Genomic DNA, 21,299 nt, shown 5'->3' with positions numbered 1-21,299 from the left:
ACCAGACCCCAGACACACACCACACATGGGGAGTGCGAGCTGAGCAGGGAATCTGAGGAGGATCACAGATGAGGGAATGCCCACGTGCCAGCCTGTGTGGTGGTTCCCTGGGGACCCTGGGCGGGTGTGGGGTGTGTTCATCTCTCACAGCCGCCGTCTCTGTGAAAAGCCCAGCTCCATGGAGCTTCTCCAGGGTGTCCCCCACGCTGCACTGGGAACGGAAACCGGGGCCCGAGCCCCCCTCCCAGGGCCTGTGTGCAGGCAGCCCAGGGTCCCACACTGGGAAGCGTCTTGCTGTCCCGTCGCTGTGAGCACCGGGAGAGGCCAGAGGGGTGCCTGGGAGGCCGGCCTGGCTCGGGACGCGGGCTCCACGCCCCGTGTGCCTGACCGTGGGAAGTCTGTTGGCCCCTTGTGCCTCAGTTTCCTCTTCTCCAAGGGGAGGAAGGCTGGGGTGAAGGGAGGCTGCACCCAGCGCTGCGGCTGCCAACCTGTGACTCAGGCCACAGTAACAGCGCCCTGGATGGGGTGCTGATGCCGCCTCACCTGTCCCCCAGACCCCACCCTCACGGCTGAGACCCACCCAGGCACCCGTCTGCAGACGTGCCACGAGCCCCAGCTCTGGCAGGTGGCATGGTGGCCCACAAGGCAGCCCCTCTGAGGCTAAGAGGTGCTGAAGGGGCCCTGCCTGCAGGCCCCGGGGGAGACCGCCTCGGGCGGCAGCCTCAGGCTGCGGGCTCTTCTGCGCCTGCTCCCAGTCGTCCAGCCCTGCTGGGTCAGGGCAAACGGACCTACAGTGGGGCGGGCAGGGCGGGGCTGGCAAGAGGGTGCTTTGGACTGAAGCTGGCTCCCCTGGGTGGGGTACTCACCCCAGAGAGTCTCCAAATGGAGCCTGGGGGAGGAGCGGCAGGGGGACAGCCCCCAGCCCAGGGCGGGTGAGGACGGGCAGGCCAGCACTGCTCAGAGCCCCAGGGGAGCAGTCAGGCCAGGGGCCTGAGCCCCGGGAGGAGTCTGCCACCCAGGGGTGCAGGGAGGCCTCCAGGGAGCAGGTTGGCCAGCCTGGGGTGCGGCTCTCACACTCTCTCCTCTGCGGCCTGTCCCCCTGCCCGCTCTGAGCCCCCGCAGGGACCTGCGAGCCTGCCTGCTCCTACAAGCACAGCTCTTAAAAACAGAGCCACTCAAGAGGCAGGTCGGGGTCGGGGAGGGCTTCCAGCCCAGAGGAGGCATCTGAGATTGTGTCCAGGCGCTGGTGGCAGGAAGGCAGGCGCCAGGGGGGCCTCCAGTTGGGAGAGGGGCCGGAAGGCCCACACCAAGCCCCCACCTGCCCTTTCCAGCAGGTCGCCGTCACAGCCAAAAGGCCAGGGTCACCTTCCCTGGGGAATAAAGCAGAAACACTGGCCGTGCTGTCAAAGACCCAGTTTTAACACCCAGCTTTGCTGTGTGACCTTAGCTGAGTCACTTAACCTCTCTGCGCCTCTGTTAACCTATCCATGAAACAGAAGGCCGGAGGCCCCACCCTCAGCCCTGTGCCCGGCAGGCAGCTGGACTCGTCCCGACCACAGCTGTTGGCCCACCCGCAGAGCTGGACCAGGGCAACGTGATCCTCCCAGATTCCTCTCCTGCCCGAAGACCCAGGTCAGAGGAGGAATTCGGGAGGTCAGGCTTCCCAGCTGCACCAGGACAAGAATGAGCCTCAAATGCCCATCTCCAGGCGGCCACCCTCATGTTCCTTCAGGAGGGAGTGGTTCTGCCTGCAGAGCTCCAGCAGGCGCTCTCCCCAGGGGCGTGGGGAGCAGGGACCCTGGATGGGGGCACTGGACTCAAGGTTAACACCCTGACCCAGGGAGCCGGGCCCTCCCCCCCCAAGAAGCAGGTCTCTCCACGCCGCTCAGCCCGCGCCCTGTCCGGGGTGGGGCCCAGCCCTGCATCTGCCTGGAAGGGCCTCCGGGGTCCCTGGTCCCCTGGCTGCCTCTGGCAGGCGGCCTTTCTCATCAGTTCTGACAACTTCTGAACCCCAGGGAGGAGGATGTGGCCGCGAGGACTGTTCTGACTGGTGTGGGCACCCTCGGCCCAGCTCTGGCCCCCAGGGAGAGGGGAGGACCTGCCCAGGATGGGGCAGAGGCTCCCCGCCTGGAGGGAGAAGGCGCCAGGAGGGGGTCCCCGGGGGTCGGAGCATCGTTTCATTTAGAGGCCTGGCAATTATCTCTCCACCCTACAAACGAGGGAACAGGCCCATGGAGGGACAGCTGTTCACCCAAGACCTTCCACCCGCCCCAGGCCTTCAGCGGGAGGTCTGTGATTCAGTCTCCAGCCTCAGGCTGAGGGTGGTTAAACTAGGCTCAGGGATTCATCTCCAAGACCCCGCCCTCTAAAGATCCCGAGGGAAGGGGGCCTCTCCCAGCTCCGACACCCAGTCAGAGTGGACACTGCGACTTGGGACAGAGGGCCCAGGCTACAGGGCACCCCTCTGCTCTTGGAGCCTGCCCCAGTCTTACCCAGAACAGGAGCTGCCAACGTGCCTTGTGGTGTCTGCTCCGCCTCGCGGGGTCTGGGCGAGGGCAGGGGCTGGACCGGCTTTAAGCAGGCCCGCGGCCCGGTGGTGGGAGGAATGTGCGCAGCAGTCACGCCGGGGGTGGCGGGGGCAGGGGGAGAGGGGGTGTTGGCTGCTATTTTGGCAGGTGCCAGGGACTGAGCTGAGGGAACACGTACCCCAGGCCATATAAGCTCATGTGGTCGTCCAGCTGCTCAGATAAGCTATTTAAAACCAGGACAGACAGGCACGGGACAGGGGGGAGCAGGCACATAACACAAGCCAGCTGTCTGTTCTGAGAACCCCGATAAAGCGGGTGCCAGCGGCCGGGAAGGCAGGCTGGGGGCAGGGCGGGGGCAGGAGCTCAGCTGCGGTGATGTGTGGACAAGGGTGCTTCCAGGCTGCTGGCTCCTCCAGCAGGTGAACACCCTTGGGAGGGAGGCAGGCTCTGGCGGCCTCGGTGAGCACACCTACAGAGGGGTCTGCTTGCCCCCCAAGCCACGTGGCAAGCCCTCCCCACTGGGCAAGGGAGTAGACCCACTGCAGGGGGTCAGATTCAAGGTCGAACTTCCAGCCAAGAGAGAGGGTTCTCTTCAAAGAGGCAGCTGGTTGAGTCAAGGGGCAGGGAAGATGGTTGAAGTTCACGCCATGATGGCTTTAAAATTACGACCTGCTAAACCCACTAGATTACAGTGTCCACGCTGCCAGCACCCAGGGGCCTCGCATTTGCTTGCACGCCTGTGCCTGCGGCCTCCAGCACAGCACCTGGGTCACGGAAGAGCTCAGGACACAGCAAAGAAGAGGAAGCGGACCTGGGGGTGGCCTGCTCTCTTGAATTCTCAGGGGCCCCGTCCTGCCCGACTCCTGGGTCCTGAGCCCCGGCCCTGCCAAGGGCCGCCTGTGGGTGACGCACACTCCTCTCCGTGGGCAAGGACGGCCTCTGCCCGCTTCCCTCCTCTCCTGACCCACGTCCCGCCCCCGCCCCCAACTTCGCTGCCTGGGGAGCCCCAGGCCCTGTCTGTCACGCGCTCCTCAGCTGCTCTGCTATCAACTTGGCCCCATCTCAGCTGAGGCTGTCCTTCCACGGTCCCCGGGGTCCTCTGAGCCCAGTGGCCTGAGCCCTCTCCTCCAGGCTCAGGGGCCCTTCCCGCACCAGTAGATCCGGGGTGGGACCGGCTGAAGCCAGGAGCCAGCAGCTGGCACCGGGGGACAGTGAGCAGCCAGGCCGCCACCCGCTCTCCTGGTCTGGCCCCCGGGGGCCCAGCCGGGCTTTGTGTCCTGGCCTGAAATCTCCTGCAATTTAAGAACCACTTTCCTACAGCTTCCCTTAACTCGAGCTACTTCAGTGGGTGCCTTGTAAGCTCAAAAGTCCTTCGAATGGGACAGAATTTGCTTGCGTGGATGCCTGGGAGAGGGCTCTGGCACCTGAGGCCCCACAGGAAAAGCCTGGCAGGTTCCAGGCATCTGTGGCCTGACTGTGCGTGGCCTCCAGGGGCCGTCCTCAGGCAGGATGGACTGACTCGGCACGCGGGCAGCCGTCACTGCAGCCGCCACAGCTGGCCTGCCCCGGATGCCCTGCCCTTGCACACGAGGTGAAGTCACCTCCCCGAGCTTACAGAGAGGCACGAGGACACAGAGACGGTGCCCGCAGCCCTGAGGACCGCAGGAGGCCCCGAGCGGGAGAGCCTGTGCTGCCCCCACCAGGAGCGGGGCGCCCCCTCCACAGCCTGTCAGGCGGGCGCCCAGGCTGCATGCTGTCCTCACATGCCACCCTGAGGCCGCCCTGGGCACGCATCTCCCGCAGAAGGGTGAGTGCAGGGCCTTCGTGTGTAGATGAGGGAGTGCAAGGGGGTGGGTGGCGGGGTGCTGCCCTCCGCACCCTGCCCAGGCAGCCCCGATGGGCACCAAGGGCTACCCCCAGGGACAGCAGTGCCAGACGCCCAGACCCTAGGGCCAAGTGGGCCAAGATCCCTTGGGCCCCTCTTGGACCCCCATGCTGGAGGGAGGGCTCTGCTGTGCTGGGCAAAGCCACCCGCCAGGACCTTCCCGAGTGTAGCACGTGAGCGCTCAGCACCTCTCGGTCGCTTGCTGACTGAGTTCCTGGTGGGACAGCGTAGGGCGGGGCCTGCCTCTCTGGGGGTGCCCAGCCCAGCCCTCCTGGCTCCGTCCAGGAACTCTGGGGTTGCACGTGTGGTGGTGGGTGGGGGTGGCTGGCCAGGGCCTCCGGGTCCCGCTGCCCCCAGCTCTGGGCAGGCACGGGGCTGGCCACGCAAGACCCCCTGCTGGAGTCGGGCCAGTCTGGGTTCACAGGTGGGGCCCCGAGGCCCTTCCGTCCCTGGCCCCAGGAAGCGGGACGGGAGCCACCCTCAGGACCAGGCCCACAGGGAGGCTGGGGCAAAGGGGGTGTGGGGTGTCACTGACTCCAGAGACACCTAAGAGCAGGGTTCTAATGTAAGTCTAGTGATGGGGAGAGGTGTGGGCCACACACGGACTTGTGCACACACACACACACACCCTCAGCCACACACACACTTGTGCACACACTCACACCCTCAGCCACACACACACTTGTGCGCGTGTGCTCACACACACATACACACACACCCCCAGCCACACACAGACTTGTGCACACACACGCACACCCCACACACACACCCTCAGCCACACACAGCGTGCAGGGCTGACGGCACCAGGCTGGCTCTGGCTGCTTGTTCTACGCGCAGCTCAGCATCCACCCTGGCTCAGGAGGGCAGGGGAGTGGAGAACCGGGTTTGGGGGCAGGTGTGCTGGGCTGTGGCCACAGAGGCTGCTGGCACGTGACTGCCTGCCCCCCTCGGGCCCCCACAGCCCAAACACCCTCCCCGTGCCATTTAGTCTCCACTGAGATGCAAAGCTTCCGGAAAGAATGATTTTTTTAGGTATCATTGGTCACACCTGAGAGTGAATGAGTTTATCAGCCCTTTCCTGAGAGTGGGGAGGGCGCACAGGACGGCTTGGCCAGGGCAGCAGGTGGAGCGTGAAGGGGAGCAAGGCAGGGCCTGGGAGGGGTCAGCGCGGCTCCTCCAGCCTGGCAGGCAGTGCAAGGACGGTGGGGGCCAGCCTGGGAGAGGCACACAGAGACGCCGGTGCGACCCGACGGCCCCGGAGGAGGAGGAAGAGCAGGAGTCCACATGGACAGGGTGGCGAGGCTGTGCAGACGCACAGTGCCCACAGCCAGACAAGGTGCGGGGCACGCCTGCGCCCACAGGGGTGTGGGGAAGATGCCAGTGCCCACAGCCAGACAAGGTGCGGGGCACGCCTGCGCCCACAGGGCTGGGGGGAAGATGCCAGTGCCCACAGCCAGACAAGCCGTGGGGCACGCCTGCGCCCACAGGGCTGGGGGGAAGATGCCAGCCAGCGTCCTCCCGGGTCCAAGGCAGAAAGCGGGCGGGAGAGGCGGCCGGCACAGCTGCTGGCCTGAGGCTGGCTTCTCACACCTGCGGGACCGAAAGCAGTCAGGACAAGGGGGTTCCCGGGGTGGGGCAGGAACACTCCCTTTTCCCCAGTCCCCCCATGCTGGGCAGAGCCAAGGCCTGCAGTGGAGGTGTGGGCGCCTACCGGCCCGCGTTCTCCAGGGACAGCCGCCCCAGCCCCTGGGCCCCCACACACCTCGGCACCCAGCGGGGGCTCTGGCTTCTTCCTCCACTGGGGCCTCCTGCCAGCTGCCGACTCTCTCTGCGTCTCCTGGTTCTGGGCATCAGGACAGAGACCAGGCTCAGGCTGCCACAGAGCCCCCTGGCCCACCCCTTCCTCCTTCCGCCCTCTGACTGGCAGGCTTCCCCACAGCCGTCCCGCGTGCAGAGCATCTCCACCGCGCTCGGGGCTGTCCCTCCCCTGACAGGTCATCCCGCTACGAGAGGCCTGCAGGGAGGCCAGGGGCAGAGGGGCATGCGCGGTACCTGCGGGCCCTGCTGCGCTAACTCCTGGGTCCTGCTGATCCACACATTGAGCCGTGACGTCACCACCCCTGAGAGCTGCAAGTTCTCCTGAGAAGAGAGCTCCTACCCTGCGGCCGGGCTGGCATCTCCAGAGGGTCCCCCTCACCACCTCCACACAGCCAGGCCACGGGACCCTCCCCTGGAGCTGTGTGCACACCTGGGCTGGAGGCTCAGCAACAGACATGGCCGGGAAAGCATGGAGCTGTCCCGCAGTCCCCAGGCTCCAGCTCTGCAGACCCCAGGCTCAGTGGCCTGCAGGCGCCTGGTGGGCCAGAGCCACTCACCTTGCGGCTGGAGGCTGGGCCCTCTCGGCTCTGGCCCACCAGCTCTTTCTCGAAGAGGTGGCGCTTGCTGGCAACATCCACAGGAGCCACGAGGAACTCAGTGCGGGATGGGCTTGAACTCTTGACAGACCCTGATCTCTGGGGGCAGAAAGCACAGGCCGCTGACCCTGGAGTGTGAGGGCCCTGGCACGCCCAGCACACTCCAGGGCCCGGCCCGCTCACCTGTATGGCTGAGTGGTATCGCTCCAGCTTCGGGCCTAATTTGACTGAGCTAGCCGGGATCCTCACGCTGGCGCTGCAGGGCAGGAAGACAGGGCGAGACAAAGTCGGTGAGGCCCTGCCTGCCCACAGGACACCAGGCCTGCCCCTGTGCCCCACCTCACTCAGGCAAAGAGAATGCGGCCTCCGTATACAGACTGTGGGTGCTCCTTGTCCTCCCGAGACACAGTCCATTCGACAGGACACCCCAGGCCAGAAACAGCTGCTGTCCCTGCCCCGTGGAGTCTGTCCCGCCTCAGAAGCTGCTCCCCTCTCTCCACCTTCCACCCCCCCAGCCCCCAGGCCCCCCATCCCAGATCAACCCCATCCTGCCCTCAGGCACAGGCAGTGTGAAAGGCTCATGACCTGGATCTGATGCTCTCCTGACCATGGCGCCCCCACCCTGCACCCCATGCTGCTGCGCTGGCCAGCTGACCTCCATGTGGACTCCGCTCCAAGCCCCTCCTTTCACCAACCCTCCGTCCAGAGCTGCCTGCAGAGCTCTCCCCACCTCACGCCCCCTGACGCCTGCCACCCTGTGCCCTCACGCCACTCTCGCAGGCTGAGCTCCCCTGACCGCAAGGGGCTCCGGAACCCTCAGAACCTCCATGCCCCATGGTTTCTGCACGTCTCACTCTGATGCGAGGGCAGCGACCCCCTCATCCACTGTGTGCCCCATGCCCCCCGGCCTTGCCCAGAACCGCTGGCCTCAGAGACAGTCTCGGGGCAGACGGTGCAGCCTGCATGCATGAATCCCCAGTGCTTGACTCAAACAACCCTGGTGCACCCAATCCCCGCCCCGGGCACCCAGTGGCTCAGGACGTCCCCTCCCGCCCGCCCCCTCCAGGCAGCCAGACCCTCCCCTTGCTGCACCTCGGGCCTCAGCCCCACGGCAGACGAGCCCCAGGGCCCCTAGGCCCTGACCTGCGGGTTAAGGCCACCTCTGAGCTGTCTCTCCGGGGGCTCATCTGGAAAGAAAAGGAAGGCACCAGTGAGTGGGGTCCATGGTAGCCACGGCCTCCACAGGAGAGGACTCAGCTCTCAGAACGCAGCCCGCCCCGGGGTCTCCCCACCCAACCCCCCTCTGCACAGACCCCAGCCACACCCCCATGGAAGGCCCGCCTCGGGCCTGGGGCATGGCCCCTCCTATCAAGCCAGGTCAACAGACCTCCCTTGATGCCCCCAGATCTTCTCGGGGTGCCTCCTGCCTGCCTCCAAACTGCTCCGAGCCCTGCATGGAGGGGCCCGTGGCAGCCAGGCTTACCCTGAAGGAGATGGTGCGGGGGCTGGAGCGCTGCAGGGCACTGCTGAAGGTGGGCGAGGCCCGTGTCGGCGAGGGGGGCTCTGCCTCAGCCTCCATGCTGGGGGTCCTCACCTGCACAGAGCAGGGGGTGAGTCACGCCGGAGGACAGGCAGCCCAGAGCCGCCACGGGCCCGGCTCACCCAGCAGCTGCGGGGCAGTGGCAGTAGGCCAGTGCTCTGCTCTCGCCCGCTGCCTCGGCTGCGGGGGTGCGGCCACAGGCCCAGGGCCCGGCCAGCGGACAGGGCTTCCGGGGGCAGGGGGCTTCTGGAGGCATCTGAGGCTTCCCTGGAGTCTAGGTCTAGGATGAGGGTGCCAGGTGAGACTGCAGCTCAGTCCCCTGTCCTGCGGGTGGCGGAGCAGGCGGGGAGAGGAGACACAGCTGGGGCTGGCCTGGAGGGAGGAGGACAGGAAACAGAGAGGCAGCCAGAGATGCCGGGAGGACAGGAAATGGGGAGGCCGCCGGAGATGCCGGGAGGACAGGAAATGGGGAGGCCGCCGGAGATGCCGGGAGGACAGGAGACGGGGAGGCCGCCGGAGATGCTGAGAGGACAGGAGACGGGGAGGCCGCCAGGGATGCCGGGAGGACAGGAGACGGGGAGGCCGCCGGAGATGCCGGGAGGACAGGAAATGGGGAGGCCGCCGGAGATGCCGGGAGGACAGGAAATGGGGAGACCAGCAGGGATGCCGGGAGGACAGGAGACGGGGAGGCCGCCGGAGATGCCGGGAGGACAGGAGACGGGGAGGCCGCCAGGGATGCCGGGAGGACAGGAGACGGGGAGGCCGCCGGAGATGCTGAGAGGACAGGGAGGCAGGGGGCATCACGCACCTGCAGAGTGACAGGCGGGAGGCTGCCAGCCCGGGGCAGAGGCCCCGCCGAGGACTCAGGCTCCTTCTCAGGCCCAGCGCCCCCAGCACCCCGCTGCCCCCTGGGGCTGGGCGGGCGCTCCACTGAGGCTGGGTGCTCCCGGGCCTGGGGCTGCGCTGGGGCCATGGCCCTGCCTGGGGCCAGCTGCGTCTCGGGGGCCAGCGTCTTCTCGAAGACAGTGGCTTTCTCAGACACCAGTCTCTTCTCCGAGACACTGGCTTTGTCTGGAACCACCCTCTTTCCTGAGAAGGCTCTCTCATCCAGCACAGCAATCTTCTGGGACACGGAGCATTTACTGGGGCTGGGGGTCTCAGGATCCAGGCTCACTTCCGGCTGAAGTGTCTTCCCTGCAGCAGACGGCTTCTCGGAGCCCGCAGGCGCCCTGCCTGCCAGGCCCCCTTCATCCGTGGAGCCACGCTGCGGGCTCAGTCTCCGGCCGGACGGCGACTGCACCCGCTCCTCGGGGGCCGGGGGTGGATGCCCGGCCTCCCGCGGCTCCGAGACGGGGGCCTCCCGCGGCTCCGAGAGGGGGGCCTCCCGCGGCTCCGAGAGGGGGGCCTCCCGGCGCCTCTGCCTCCGTTCCTGCCGCGTCCTCAGGACGGCCCGGACATCCTCCTCATCTCTGGGGTCTGGGGCTGGTGGCTGGGGCCCCTCTGCTTCCTCCACGCTCAGCAGTCTGAGTCGGAAGGGAGATGGCGGGAGACAGTCAGAGGCTGGAAAGACCCCGTGAGCACCCCACCCAGGGGGACACCTCGGGGTGCCTGGTGCCCTCCCAACCCCTTGAACGACTGTCCCTTAAATCAGGATTGCTTTCATCTGCTTTACCCATCAGGCTTCTGAGGTATCATCTGAACAAAGCACAAGAGGCTTTAAAAAAAATTATAAGCGCCTGTAAGGTGCAACCACTCCATGTTCAACAAACACCTCTCCTGTGTCAGGCCCTGCCACTTACAGATGAGGAGCAGAGACGGGCAGGGAGCTGGCCCGAGTCACACGGCGCAGGGCAGGGAACCAGGAGTGGCACCCAGGCCTCTGCGCCTCTGCGGCCACGTGGGGGCAATGCAGGCCGCACACCCCACGGCCCCCACTCCAGGGAACACCACATGAGGCCGCCCCAAACCTGGCCTGCAGCAGAGGGGCCCCTCCTGTGCCTCCACCCGCCCTCCCATGGCTCGGGTGAGTTCACTTGCTGGCTGAGCCCGCTGCCAGATCTGCAAACTGGGCTTTTTTCGAGGCAAGAGGAGACATGTCCCCCAAGTGGGCCCCGTCCCCGTGGACAGGCCTGTCACGGCGCTCAGCCTCGGGGCTGGTCAGACCAGCAGCGCCTCCTTCCCATCAGACACCTTGGGAGTCCGCTAGCGGGAGTGGTCTGGGCTGAAGGGGCATGGTCAGCCCAGGGCCCGACGACCCCCAGGCCCTGCCCCCGGCGCTCGAGCTATACACTCGCTGACTGCTGCCCACCCGTGAGGAGGGTTAGCACCCTCTCAGGAGCGTGGAAGGATGAGCTGTGCTGAGAAAACGCCCAGCATGAGCCGCCCAGCTCATCCACACTGGTCCTGACTGCCGTCCCGACCAGGGTGGGGCCTGCAGAAGGCCAGCCCGCTCCCCGGCAGGGGCGGCTGGTCCATCTCACTGGGGTCCCGCCTCCCACCCACACCTCTCGGGGGCCGGCGGGTCCTCGTCGTCCGTGGCAACGCTCAGGTTCCGGTGTCGCCGCCGGCGTTCTCGCTCCTGTTCCTCCTCATCCTCCAGGGTCCACTGCCGGGTCAGGCTGTGGGGGACAGGGGGTCAGCGCAGCCTCAGGGTGATCCCCAGAGCATCCCGCTGGCCAGCATTGTGGGGAGGGGCCGGCGGGCCGGACTTCACCCTGCACGCCCACTGGAACTGGGGTCTACTCGCCTGGGTGTCCTGCTTCACCACTGCAATGGGGGTCCACCCGCATGGGCGCCCCTGCGCCCCCACTGGAATGGGGGTCCACCCTGCCTGGGCTTCCAGGGACGTGGCAGGGTGGTCACTGCTCGGCCCGAAGGAGGCAGGTGAACCTGGCAGAGCCCAGCTTTGATCTGAGGCTCTTAGACGAACACTTACTGAGAAACATCCCAGCCCCCCAGACAGAGATCCCAGATGAACCAGCCATCCCCAAAGGGGAACCCAGCATCACTTCCCTCACCACCTAGGCGCTCCGTCAGCCTCCTTCACCTCCGAAAACCAGCCTTCCCAGCCCTCCCGTGGGCAGGAGCGAGGGGCACAGCCTGCCTCTGGCCCCTGGTCATTCTCCCAGCCACAGTCACTCCCAGGCACTCTCTGAGCCAGGCCCCCTCATAGCCATGCCCCGACCCTGCCTTCCACCATCCCTCCTCCAGCCCCATGTCCCTACAGCGCCCTGCCCCAGCCTCCCACCAGTCATCTTGACCCACCTGCCCAAGCACCTACCTTCCCCCCCGCCCCCACCCCGATTCTAGCCAAAGAACAAAGAATCTCTGAGGAACTGCGCTGGGCCAGCCTGTCACTGGGAACTGGGGGGTCACAGACCCACCCGCCAAACACCAAGAAAGGGAAGTGAGCCCCCCTCTGCCCCAGGAGGGAAAGGGCTGGACTTCAGCGGGGGGACAGGATGACCGGGAGGCCAGGGGCGGGGCCCCGGGGGAGGGGGGCGGGGCCCGCGGGGAGAGAGGCGGGGCCCGCGGGGGAAGGAGGTGGAGCTTCTCGAGGGGCCGCAGGAGAAGCTCCGGGCCGTGTGGGCCGGGGGTACCGTCCAGCACTGTCTGGGAAGGCCACCCTCTCGCCTCCCAGCATCACTGCAGGGTGGTAAGGCCCCCGCCTGGTCAGCGCCTAAACCTGTTCCGCAGCCTCCCCGCTGCCCTGTTCCTACCGCGGCCTCGCCTGCCTCTACAGAGCCTCACATGCAACCACAGAAGAAGTATCACGGAGGAGCAGGCACGTTTCCAGGGGGAAACCCACAAATTTTATCAACTGAATGACATGAACCCTATCTAAGAAGCTTCCTAAAGGAAAGAGCCCCCGGCCCCTGGGGAGACTTCTGCAGGGCCGGGTCAGACAGCCTGCTTGATCCGTCCACCTAAGGGGGGTCACTTCCCTGCACCTCCCCAGTCCTCCTCCCTGAAAGGGGCAGGAGCCACACCACCACCCTCACCTCTTTGTTCAGGCCCAGCGTCGTGTTCGCTGACCTGGTGTTTAGTAAACTCACGTATTTTGAGCAGGATCCACACACAAGCGGGTTCTAGGGCTCCCCCGCTCGTGAACAAAAGGACAGGAGGGACCAAGGACAAGGGGTGGCAGCGCCAGAGGGGACAGAGCCCTGAGGAGCCGGGTGTGCTGGCAGAGCGCAAGCCCAGGCCTGGCTGGGATGTGTGGCAGTGGGGGGGGGACGCTGGACTCAGCAGAAGGGGCGCAGGACGGGTGCTTGCGGACCGAGGGAGACGCGGGTTGACTCCCTGTGTGGAGAGCCACTAGGAAGCGTAAGTGATGGACTCGGGACACAGTTGGAAGGCAGAGTCCACTGGGTTTGCTGGGGGGCTGGATGGGGGGCCAGCGAGGAAACGAGAAAAATGAAGGAAAATGGGGTGCGCAGCTCCTGGCGGTGCTTTCAGAAGGCTAGGGGCCATCAGGGAGGGAGGGGCTCAGTGAGGTGTCTGCAGCAGTGGTGGTGGAGGGGCGGGAGGACGTGAAGGGTGAGGAGACACTCGCTTGATGGAGGAGGGAGGAGCCAGTCTGGTGGGCCACAGGAAGGGGCCCACCGGGACAGTGCTGGGCAAAGACGCCCCCAGATCCTTAAAAAGAGCCCGACTGGACGAGAGACAACCAGGGGGCTCCAGAAGGAGGAGCTGGTGACACGCAGCATCTGAGAAGGGTTAACAAGAAGCGGTATCAGAGATTTGCAAACAAAGTGTGGATAGCTTGTCCCATGGGGAGAGAAAAGGCCATGGGACAGGGCGTATTCACCACGGAGCCCAGAACACACATGCCGCCAAGCGTGGGGCCAGGAAGGGGGCAGGGCTCCTCCTCACAGGTCACCAGACCTCTGCCTGGCACACCGGAGCACAGAGGGGCAGCAAACCCTAGGCCCCACACTGGTACCTGCCCACACCTGGCCGTCAGGCGCGCTGGCAGTACAGACCTCAGCGCCCCTGCCTGCCAGGGCTCGACTCCCCCCGAGTGGGTGGGAAGGGCTCCAGCCCAGGCTCAACAGCCTTGATCACGGGGTGGAAACCGAACCACCCCAGGCCTCTGCCATCACTCACTCCACGGGAACCCACGGCCCCTCCAACCAGGCCCCAATGCCCTCGTCCAGGTGAGAAAGGTCCCCTGCACGTGGCTTCCCCTGGGTCCACACAGTCAGCCCTCCCCCTGTGGACCCTCCCTCGAGTCCACAGTTTGGGGTCAGCCATGCACTGCAGAGATGAGAGACCACCCCCCGCAGGGAGACTGGCCCACAGAGATGGGACTCCCCAGCACACCTGTGGCCAGATAGGGATGGAACGCCCAGGATTCCTTGGGCCTGAGCAAGCCTGTTCCCACGCAGGCTGCTCAGCCCTCAGGGGAGCTGCTGGTTTGTTGGTGGAACCTGGGTCAGACAGCGTGTGATCTGTCAGAGCCTAGTCTCAGGGAAGTGACTCACCCCAGGCAGCTCCTTGCCTAGAGGGTGTCAGCCCAGGTGACCTGAAGTGACCCCCAGCTGTACACCAAGACCCCACTGCTCACCTCAGTGATGTGGCCACCCCCCCAACCACACCCCCCCTCCCCCAGCCCAAGAGAAACGTTATCTCCACCAAAGAGCTACCCCTCTTAAGAGAAGGAAAGAGAGAGAAGGACAGGAGGGGTGGAGGTCAGGCTCCCAGGGGGCCGGGTAAAGCCCCAGGAATGAATATACGAAGCCCCAAAGGCCGAGGGCAGTGCCGAAGAATGTTCCAACTTCTGGACAACTGCATTCATTCCACATGCTGCTAAGGTTATGCTCAAAATCCTTCAAGTTAGGCTTCAACTGGATGTGAACTGTGAACTTCCAGACTGTGAAACTGGGTTTAGGAAAGGCAGAGGAACCAGAGATCATATTACCAACATCTGCTGGATCATAGAGAAAGAAAGGGAATTCCAGAAACACATCTACTTCTGCTTCACTGACTACGCTAAAGCCTTTGACAGTGTGGATCACAACAAACTGTGGAAAATTCTTTAAGAGATGGGAATACCAGACCACGTTACCTGCCTCCTGAGAAACCTGGGTGCAGGTCAGGAAGCAACAGTTAGAACCGGACATGCAACAATGGACTGGTTCAAAACTGGGAAAGGAGTATAAAAAGGCTGTATATTATCACCCTTATAACTTATATGCAGACTCTAATAACTTATGTCTATAACTTATATGCAGAGTACATCATGCAAAATGCAGCTGGATGAATCCCAGGCTGGAATCAAGATTGCCGGGAGAAACATCAACAACCTCAGATATGCAGATGATACCATCCTTATGGCAGAAAGTGAAGAGGAACTGAAGAGCCTCTTGATGAGGATGAAAGAGGAGAGTGAAAAAGCTGGCTTAAAGCTCAACATTCAGAAAACGAAGATCACAGCATCCAGTCCCATCACTTCATGGCAAGTAGATGGGGAAAAGGTGGAAGGAGCGACAGCTTTTATTTTCTTGGGCTCCAAAATCACTGTGGACAGTGACTGCAGCCATGAAAATAAAAGATGCTTGCTCCTTAGAAGGAAAGCTATAACAAACCTAGATAGTGCATTGAAAAACAAAGACATCACTTTGCCAACAAAGGTCCATATAGTCAAAGTTACGATTTTTCCAATAGTCATGTATGGATGTGAGAGTTGGACCATAAAGAAGGCTGAGCATCAAAAAATTGATGCCTTTGAATTATGGTGCTGGAGAAGACTCTTGAGTGTCTCTTGGACAGCAAGGAAATCAAACCAGTCCATCCTGAAGGGAATCAACCCTGAATATTCATTGGAAGGACCAATGTTGAAGCTGAAGCTCCAATACTTTGGCCACCTGATGGGAAGAGCCAACTTACTGAAAAATATCCTGATGCTGGGAAAGATTGAAGGCGGGAGGAGAAGGGAACGACAGAGGATGAGATGGTTGGATGGTATCACCGACTCAATGGACATGAGTCTGAGTGAGCTCCGGGAGTTGGTGAAGGACAGGGAGGCCTGGCCTGCCGCGGTCATGGGGTCGCAGGAACGTGACTGAGGGACTGAACAAACGGCTCAGAGCAGTGCTCAGCGCTCAGAAGCACACGCGTTCAGTGAGTACAGTGCCCAGAAAACCAATAAACGAAGCAGTGAGGGCTCTGACGTGTGCCTAGACGGCACCGGGTGCTCACAGGCGCCGCTGACAAGAGGCCCCCACAACCTTGAGGAACGCAGGGGGCGGGGCACCCCCATTCTGCAGATGAGGCTTCCAAGGCTCACTGGATTAACAAGGTACCCACGGCAGGATGGCCACTAAAAGAGGGAGCCGAGGTTCCCAGCCAGGGCAGCCTGTTAACCACAGGCCCAGTGCCAGGAAGGATGCCCAGGGAGGCTCCACCTTCTCAGGAGCCCAGGAGCTGAGCAGTCAAGAGGGAGTGGGGTGCCTGGGAGGGGCCGGAAGGGGTGGGACTCCCCAGCCCCGCCTGAGCTCCGGTGCAGCCTGGGGAAGCAGGTTTGGGGAGACCCAGCGGCCAACAGCTTGTCTAGAGCGCCAGGGTCAGTGCTCGCTGACACCCGGGGGTCCCAGCCACGGCCATCAGCTGAAGCCCCAGCAGCTGCCCCTGCACCTCCCCCCACCCAGGCCTGCCAGCCCCCACGCTCCATCCTTAGAGGAAGGGATCTCCTGTTCCCTTCTGTGGTTCGGGAAACTCCCTGCCCGCTGTCCTGGGGAGAGCCAGTTCAGCTCCCTCCCCCAGACCCTTCTTCCTGAGTCCGCCCTGCCCATGGTCAGCAGCTGAGGGCAGGGGTGTCCCTGCGGGCAGGTTGACCAGCAGAACCCTTCCTTCCTAAGGGAATCACACACAGAAATTTGCTGTGTGACAGGTCAGGGCTCAGCTGCCTGGGGAGGGTTAGCAGGGGAGGGCACAGGGCTGCCCCAGGGCGTTCCATGGAGGCCCAGGCTCAAAGGGCAGGACGTGCAGACCTTGAGAGGGGAAGAGCAGGTGGAGGCCTGACACCAGGCCCTGTGACCGGGGGCCAGTGTGCTGCCCGAGGGGAGCCAGACTCCCCAGGCGAGGGGCCACTGTCAGTGGTCGGTGAGACCCCCTCCAGCCCTGACGGTCTAGGGAGAGGTGCCAGGGAGAACCAGGCAGCTTGGGAAGTGGCAGGGCTGCGGGAGGCCGGGCGGGGAAATGATTAACCCCCTGCCGCTCTGTCCTGGGCACCTGACCCACCCTCACCCCCCGCAGACAGGCCCGCCCCGCCTCATGGGGAGGAGAGGGCAGGGCGCCAGGCGCCCATACAGGGCTGGGTGTCTGTATTTCAACCTGGCGCCAAGGATGGGGGGCCCGCTGTCCCTCCGCTGCCCACCTGGGCCCTGCCTGGAGCCACGCTCCTAGCCCCCTCCTCAGCACCCCCCACCCTCGCCTTGGGAGCTCGGTTGACGGTGACTCACAGCCCTTCCCTCTGCCAGCTGGGGCTTGTTCTCGGGAGTGGGGCGGAGGGTCCCAGCTCCAGCTGCCTCCTGGGCAAGCTGCGGCTTCCCAGGGGCGCTGGGGAGGCAGGGCAGCTTCCCCAGGGCACTCGAGCCCACCCTGCAGCCACAGGAGCCTGAGGCCTCTGAGCAGAGAGCCAGCGAAGAACAGACCCTGCACCGCCATCCTCAGTGGACATCTGAGCGGACGCAAACGCCCAAGGCCCAAACGGCAATGTCAGAACCTCCCACCCACCCCGACTTCTCCGCACTACGCAAGGCCCACACGTGCGTGTGCATACGCACACACGAACACAGACAGGCCCTGCCTGGAAACACAGACACTCCCGCATCAGACCCACACGCAGAGTCCAAGACCTTGACTGCCAGCCCCACCCTCTGCACAGACCCTCCCTGGGTGTGACTGGCCTCTGAGACGCTGGGCCCCCGTCCAGAGCACCAAGCGCCTCCTTTCTTGGGGTGTGTCCTCCCCTCTCCAGACCGCACAGGCCTCTGCTGCGGAGCAGCGAGGACAGAGTCCAGGGGGACCCCAGCCCTGGGGGGGCGGTGCTGCCATGGGGGTTCCCTGGAGCTTAGGGCCCTTGGCGGCTGGAGGGAGGGGAGGGTCAAGGTCCTGATGGGAGGGGCTGCCCACACCTGCAGAGGCAGCCTGGCCTCACCACCCAAAAGCCCGCCTGGGGCCAATTTCTACCAGCAAGAGCCGTTGGGTCGAGGAGTGGGACCCAGCTCCTGCCCGTTCACTACATGGGCCTCAGTCTTCTGGGGATGGCGTGGGGGGGCGGTCAGGAGATGCTCTTGGGGGTCCCCAAGAGGAGTTCAGGGGTCATCAATCGCATGAGGGTGCTGCCTCCTGGACACCCACCCCCCAGGCTTCTCTCACCCTGACTAGATGTCCAGCAGACAAGGATGAGACACCCAGTCCCTGGACCCTTTGAAAGCCCCGCTCATGAGTGAAGACTGAAGCGCAGAGAGGGAGAGCGCCAAGCATGAGGTTTCCCAGCCCCTACAGCACCCCGAAACACTGCGCCCAGAGCCTGAGCCTCATCCCTGGGAGGGCACCTGCCCACTCAGCCTACTCACTGACCCTGCGAGGCAGTGTGGCCGCCTTCTCCCGGGAGGGGCCTCTCAGACTCCAGAGAAAGACAGGCAGTCAGGGGCGGCTCAGAAGCTGAGACTTGGCCGTTCACCTCCTGAACGCCTCCCCAGCCCCCAGAGCGGCCTCTCTGGGCTGGACAGCCCTCCGCAGGCAGCCTGCTCGGGCCTGCGTCCCCAAGGAGGAAGGCGGGCCGGAACCCCGGGGGCTGGGCGGCGTGGCCCCGACCCTGTGGTCCCCGGAGCAGTCAGGACCCCGGCTCACCTGGACAGAGCGGCCCAGCTCTTCCTGCTGACCGACATGCCGCCAGACCGCCGCGCGTCCCGTCCACTCCGCGCCGCCCCGCGCCCCGCCCGCGGCGCAGGTAGGCTCACCTGGCCTCTTATCCCCGGCCGCGCCCGCGCCGCCGCGCAGCCGCACCGCCTGCCGCCTCGGATTGGCCTGCGGCTGGGGGCGTCGCGGACGGAGCCTCCCCGGTCCCCACCCCTGCCTCCCGGTCCTGCGCCCTAGACTGGTCGCCACACCGAGGGACAGACGGACGGATGGACGGGCGGACAGGCGCCCAGGCCGCGCGGGGCGGGGCGGCCGCCCAGGGTGGGGACCGAGACTTCCTGCTCGGAACCTGTCGAACCAGCCCGCCGGGCCGCCCCCTCCCGCGGGTGCCCGACCGGGAGTGGGGTGCCCCGGGTCAAGCCCGCTCTCCGCCCGCCGACCGGCTCGACCACGCGAAACCCAGCTGGGAAGCGAGCGGGCAGGCGCGCATCTTGGGTCCGGAGCAAGAGCTCTCCCCAGGAGCGCGCGGGGCGCGGAAAACTGCGGGCACGCCCCGTGCAAAGCCCGCCTCTCCAGAAAGAAGAGCCGGGATCCCTTCTGCACACGCAGCGCTCAGGGCTCCGGGGAAGCCAAGGCTTCGGGCTGGCGGGGCAGGGGGTTGAACCCGGCCGGCTTCCCCCCGGGGAACAGCGAGCAGGAGAGTAGCGCGGGAGCTCTGGAGCGACTGAGGTACCACCTGGCTCCCTTTAGGTGCATGTCCGCTGCGCGCGCCTCCCATCCAGCAGGACCTCAGGGGACCAGGGAGGGTCAGCGCCTAGCAGAGGAATCTTGTCTTCCCTGTGCACCAGAGCTGTTGCCGCTCCCAGAGGAAGGAGGTGCAACCCCCGACACCAGTAGGAGAAGACAGGTGCCGGAGGGCCGGAAATGACACGTCCTGCTGGGTCTCGCTGGCCAGCCTGGCCCCCGTGGGGCGCTGGTGCAGAGCTAGTGGTCTCTACAGTGCCTCCCAGCTCTGAGATCCCCAGTGAAGGGCTAGCCTGCTGCTGAGCAAAAGGCCTGGGCACACAAGGCAGCCCCTTCCCCAAACACCCCCTCCTCCAGGGAGTCCTCCTTCTTGGCTAGAGGAGCTGAACGACTTTCAAGGAATGAGAGCTGGAGGCCAAGCTTTGGGCGCTGGCATGGATGGGCCATGTGGCCCGGGCAGTCACCTGTTTCCTCCTCTGGGTAGTAGAAATGACACTTTACTCAGCTTCCTTCCAGGTTGTGGGGGTCAAATGAGTCTGCCGCTGAATGCAGGTGAACCTGGGGTGAGCAGTGAGAGCTACCCAAGGCCATGCAGAGGCCAAGGCAGGCCAGGCCACTGGCTCCTCCAGGGGGAGAGGGAGAGGGGGTGGCAACAACCCAGCCCCTGCATGCTGGGACTCGTGGCCACCCCTTCCGGGGCGCCTGCTGTCCCCAGGGACCCAGAAAATGTCCTTCCCTTGGTTTGTCAACTGAGAAGGAAAAGTATCCCTTGTCATTGGAAGCCCAGCCCTTCCAGGGACACTCCGTGAAGCCAGCAGTTGGGAGTGTCTCTAGAAGTTCAAACTCCAACACTGGCGCTATGGACACAAAACCGAAAGACAGGAAAGGCTGGTGTGCAGACCCTCCAGAGGTGTGGGAAAGTGAGCTTTGTGGGTGGTAGAGCCCCCCTACAGCCCGCTAATGGCAGACCCTTTCTGCGTCCTGGGCACTCGCTGTCCACGTATAGTGCCAGCGCTGCAGAAGCAAGTGTCACCGGCTCGGTGGCTGCAGAGCTCAGGTGTTCATTTTCTCACGAGAACCACGCTCCCCCAGAGACCCTGGGGCAGGATCCGTGCTGCATCCTCCTGCTGCCAGGGTTTGTGGCGGCTCCGGGCCTGTGGCTGCGTGACTCCTCATCTGCCTTCAGAGGCCCGGGGAGCCGTGCCGGCCTCTCTGCGCCCGCGTCCAAAGTCCCCCTTCTATCAGGACACCAGTCCCTGCCCAGGGCCCACCCTGATCGTATCTGCAGAGGCTGGCACTCACAGCTGGCAGGGCTTAGGGGTAGCCCACAGCTTTGTGGGAGAACACAGTTCCTGCTGCAGTCAGCAAACGGCGGTGGCTTTCGGTGACTCAAAGATGCTGGGACTTGGTTCCTGACGCCAAGACACCCCCACTCGGGCATTGGAGAGGCACACACATGTGTGCTCCCAAACTTGCACTCACACAGCCGTGCACAAGCGCACCTACTCACACGCACTCCTCCGCGGTGCATACAGCACGCTGTGTCCTCGACAGGTTGAGGCGGAGGGGACACGCGTACCTATGGCTGATTCATGTTGGTGTATGGCAGAAACCAACATGGTATTGTGAAGCAATTATCCTCCAGTGGAAATAATTTTTTTTAGAAGACAAGCTGTGATGAAAATTAAAATTGTGTCATCAGGAGAGACTCATTCTAACGGAGAGACTGGGGCACCTTGAAGGGCAGGGAAGCCCGGCTTGGGCTTGAAGGCTGAGTGAAACAAATTCACTCGTTAGAGAAGGTGGCAACAGACCGGCTACAAGACAGGGTGCAAGTGAAGAGGCAGGGGTGTGAGCGGGAGGCGGGAAGGCAAGGAGAGGCGCTCCCGTACCTGGAAGGGGGGCTTGGCTGTGACCCTGCAGAACAGGAAAGGCCTGAAATGAGGTGAACGGCATCTGAGCGGGAAAACCCCTGAGACTTTGAGGGTCAAGAGGTCAGGCTGGAGAGGGGAGGCCACTGCGGAGGGGTTACTTATATGTCTATAAAAGAAAGAAGGGGCTTGAGCACGGGCAGCCCAGAGGAGGGGCAGCAGCATCGGCGGAGCTCCAGAAGGCCGAGCGGTCACAGGGCTGGCCGTAGGTGGGGGGCAAGGCCAGGTGCCCCCTCACTGCAGGAGGGGCGATAAGGGCAGGTGTCCCAGGGGCCTGAGGCTCAGCATCTTGAGACCCAGGGCCTGAGAGGGCGCAACGTGGGGCCACCCACAGCCCGTGAGGTCAGCAGTGCCCCTGGCCAACCCACTGGATGGGGAGGCCGTGAG

General features: G+C 64.4%; 1 protein-coding gene across 1 annotated transcript; it reads right to left on the bottom strand.

Annotated features, from left to right (window-relative positions):
- Window positions 1-5,849: 5,849 nt before the first annotated feature.
- LAD1 (ladinin 1) lies at window positions 5,850-18,266 on the bottom strand. The gene is made up of 11 exons (XM_068986477.1): window positions 18,229-18,266; window positions 10,872-10,985; window positions 9,773-9,890; window positions 9,176-9,724; window positions 8,311-8,421; window positions 7,971-8,014; window positions 7,011-7,083; window positions 6,789-6,926; window positions 6,466-6,552; window positions 6,176-6,256; window positions 5,850-6,003 (listed from the first exon to the last, which is right to left on the bottom strand). The coding sequence occupies exons 1-11, from the start codon at window positions 18,264-18,266 to the stop codon at window positions 5,998-6,000; spliced, it is 1,359 nt and encodes a 452-aa protein (XP_068842578.1). The 3' UTR covers window positions 5,850-5,997.
- Between the last annotated feature and the right edge of the window lie 3,033 nt (window positions 18,267-21,299).

Source organism: Capricornis sumatraensis, chromosome 14 (assembly GCF_032405125.1).
Source record: "Capricornis sumatraensis isolate serow.1 chromosome 14, serow.2, whole genome shotgun sequence".
Lineage (NCBI taxonomy): Eukaryota > Metazoa > Chordata > Mammalia > Artiodactyla > Bovidae > Capricornis > Capricornis sumatraensis.
The sequence above is the reverse complement of the archived record's forward strand: the minus strand, read 5'-3'. Positions and strand labels throughout refer to the sequence as shown.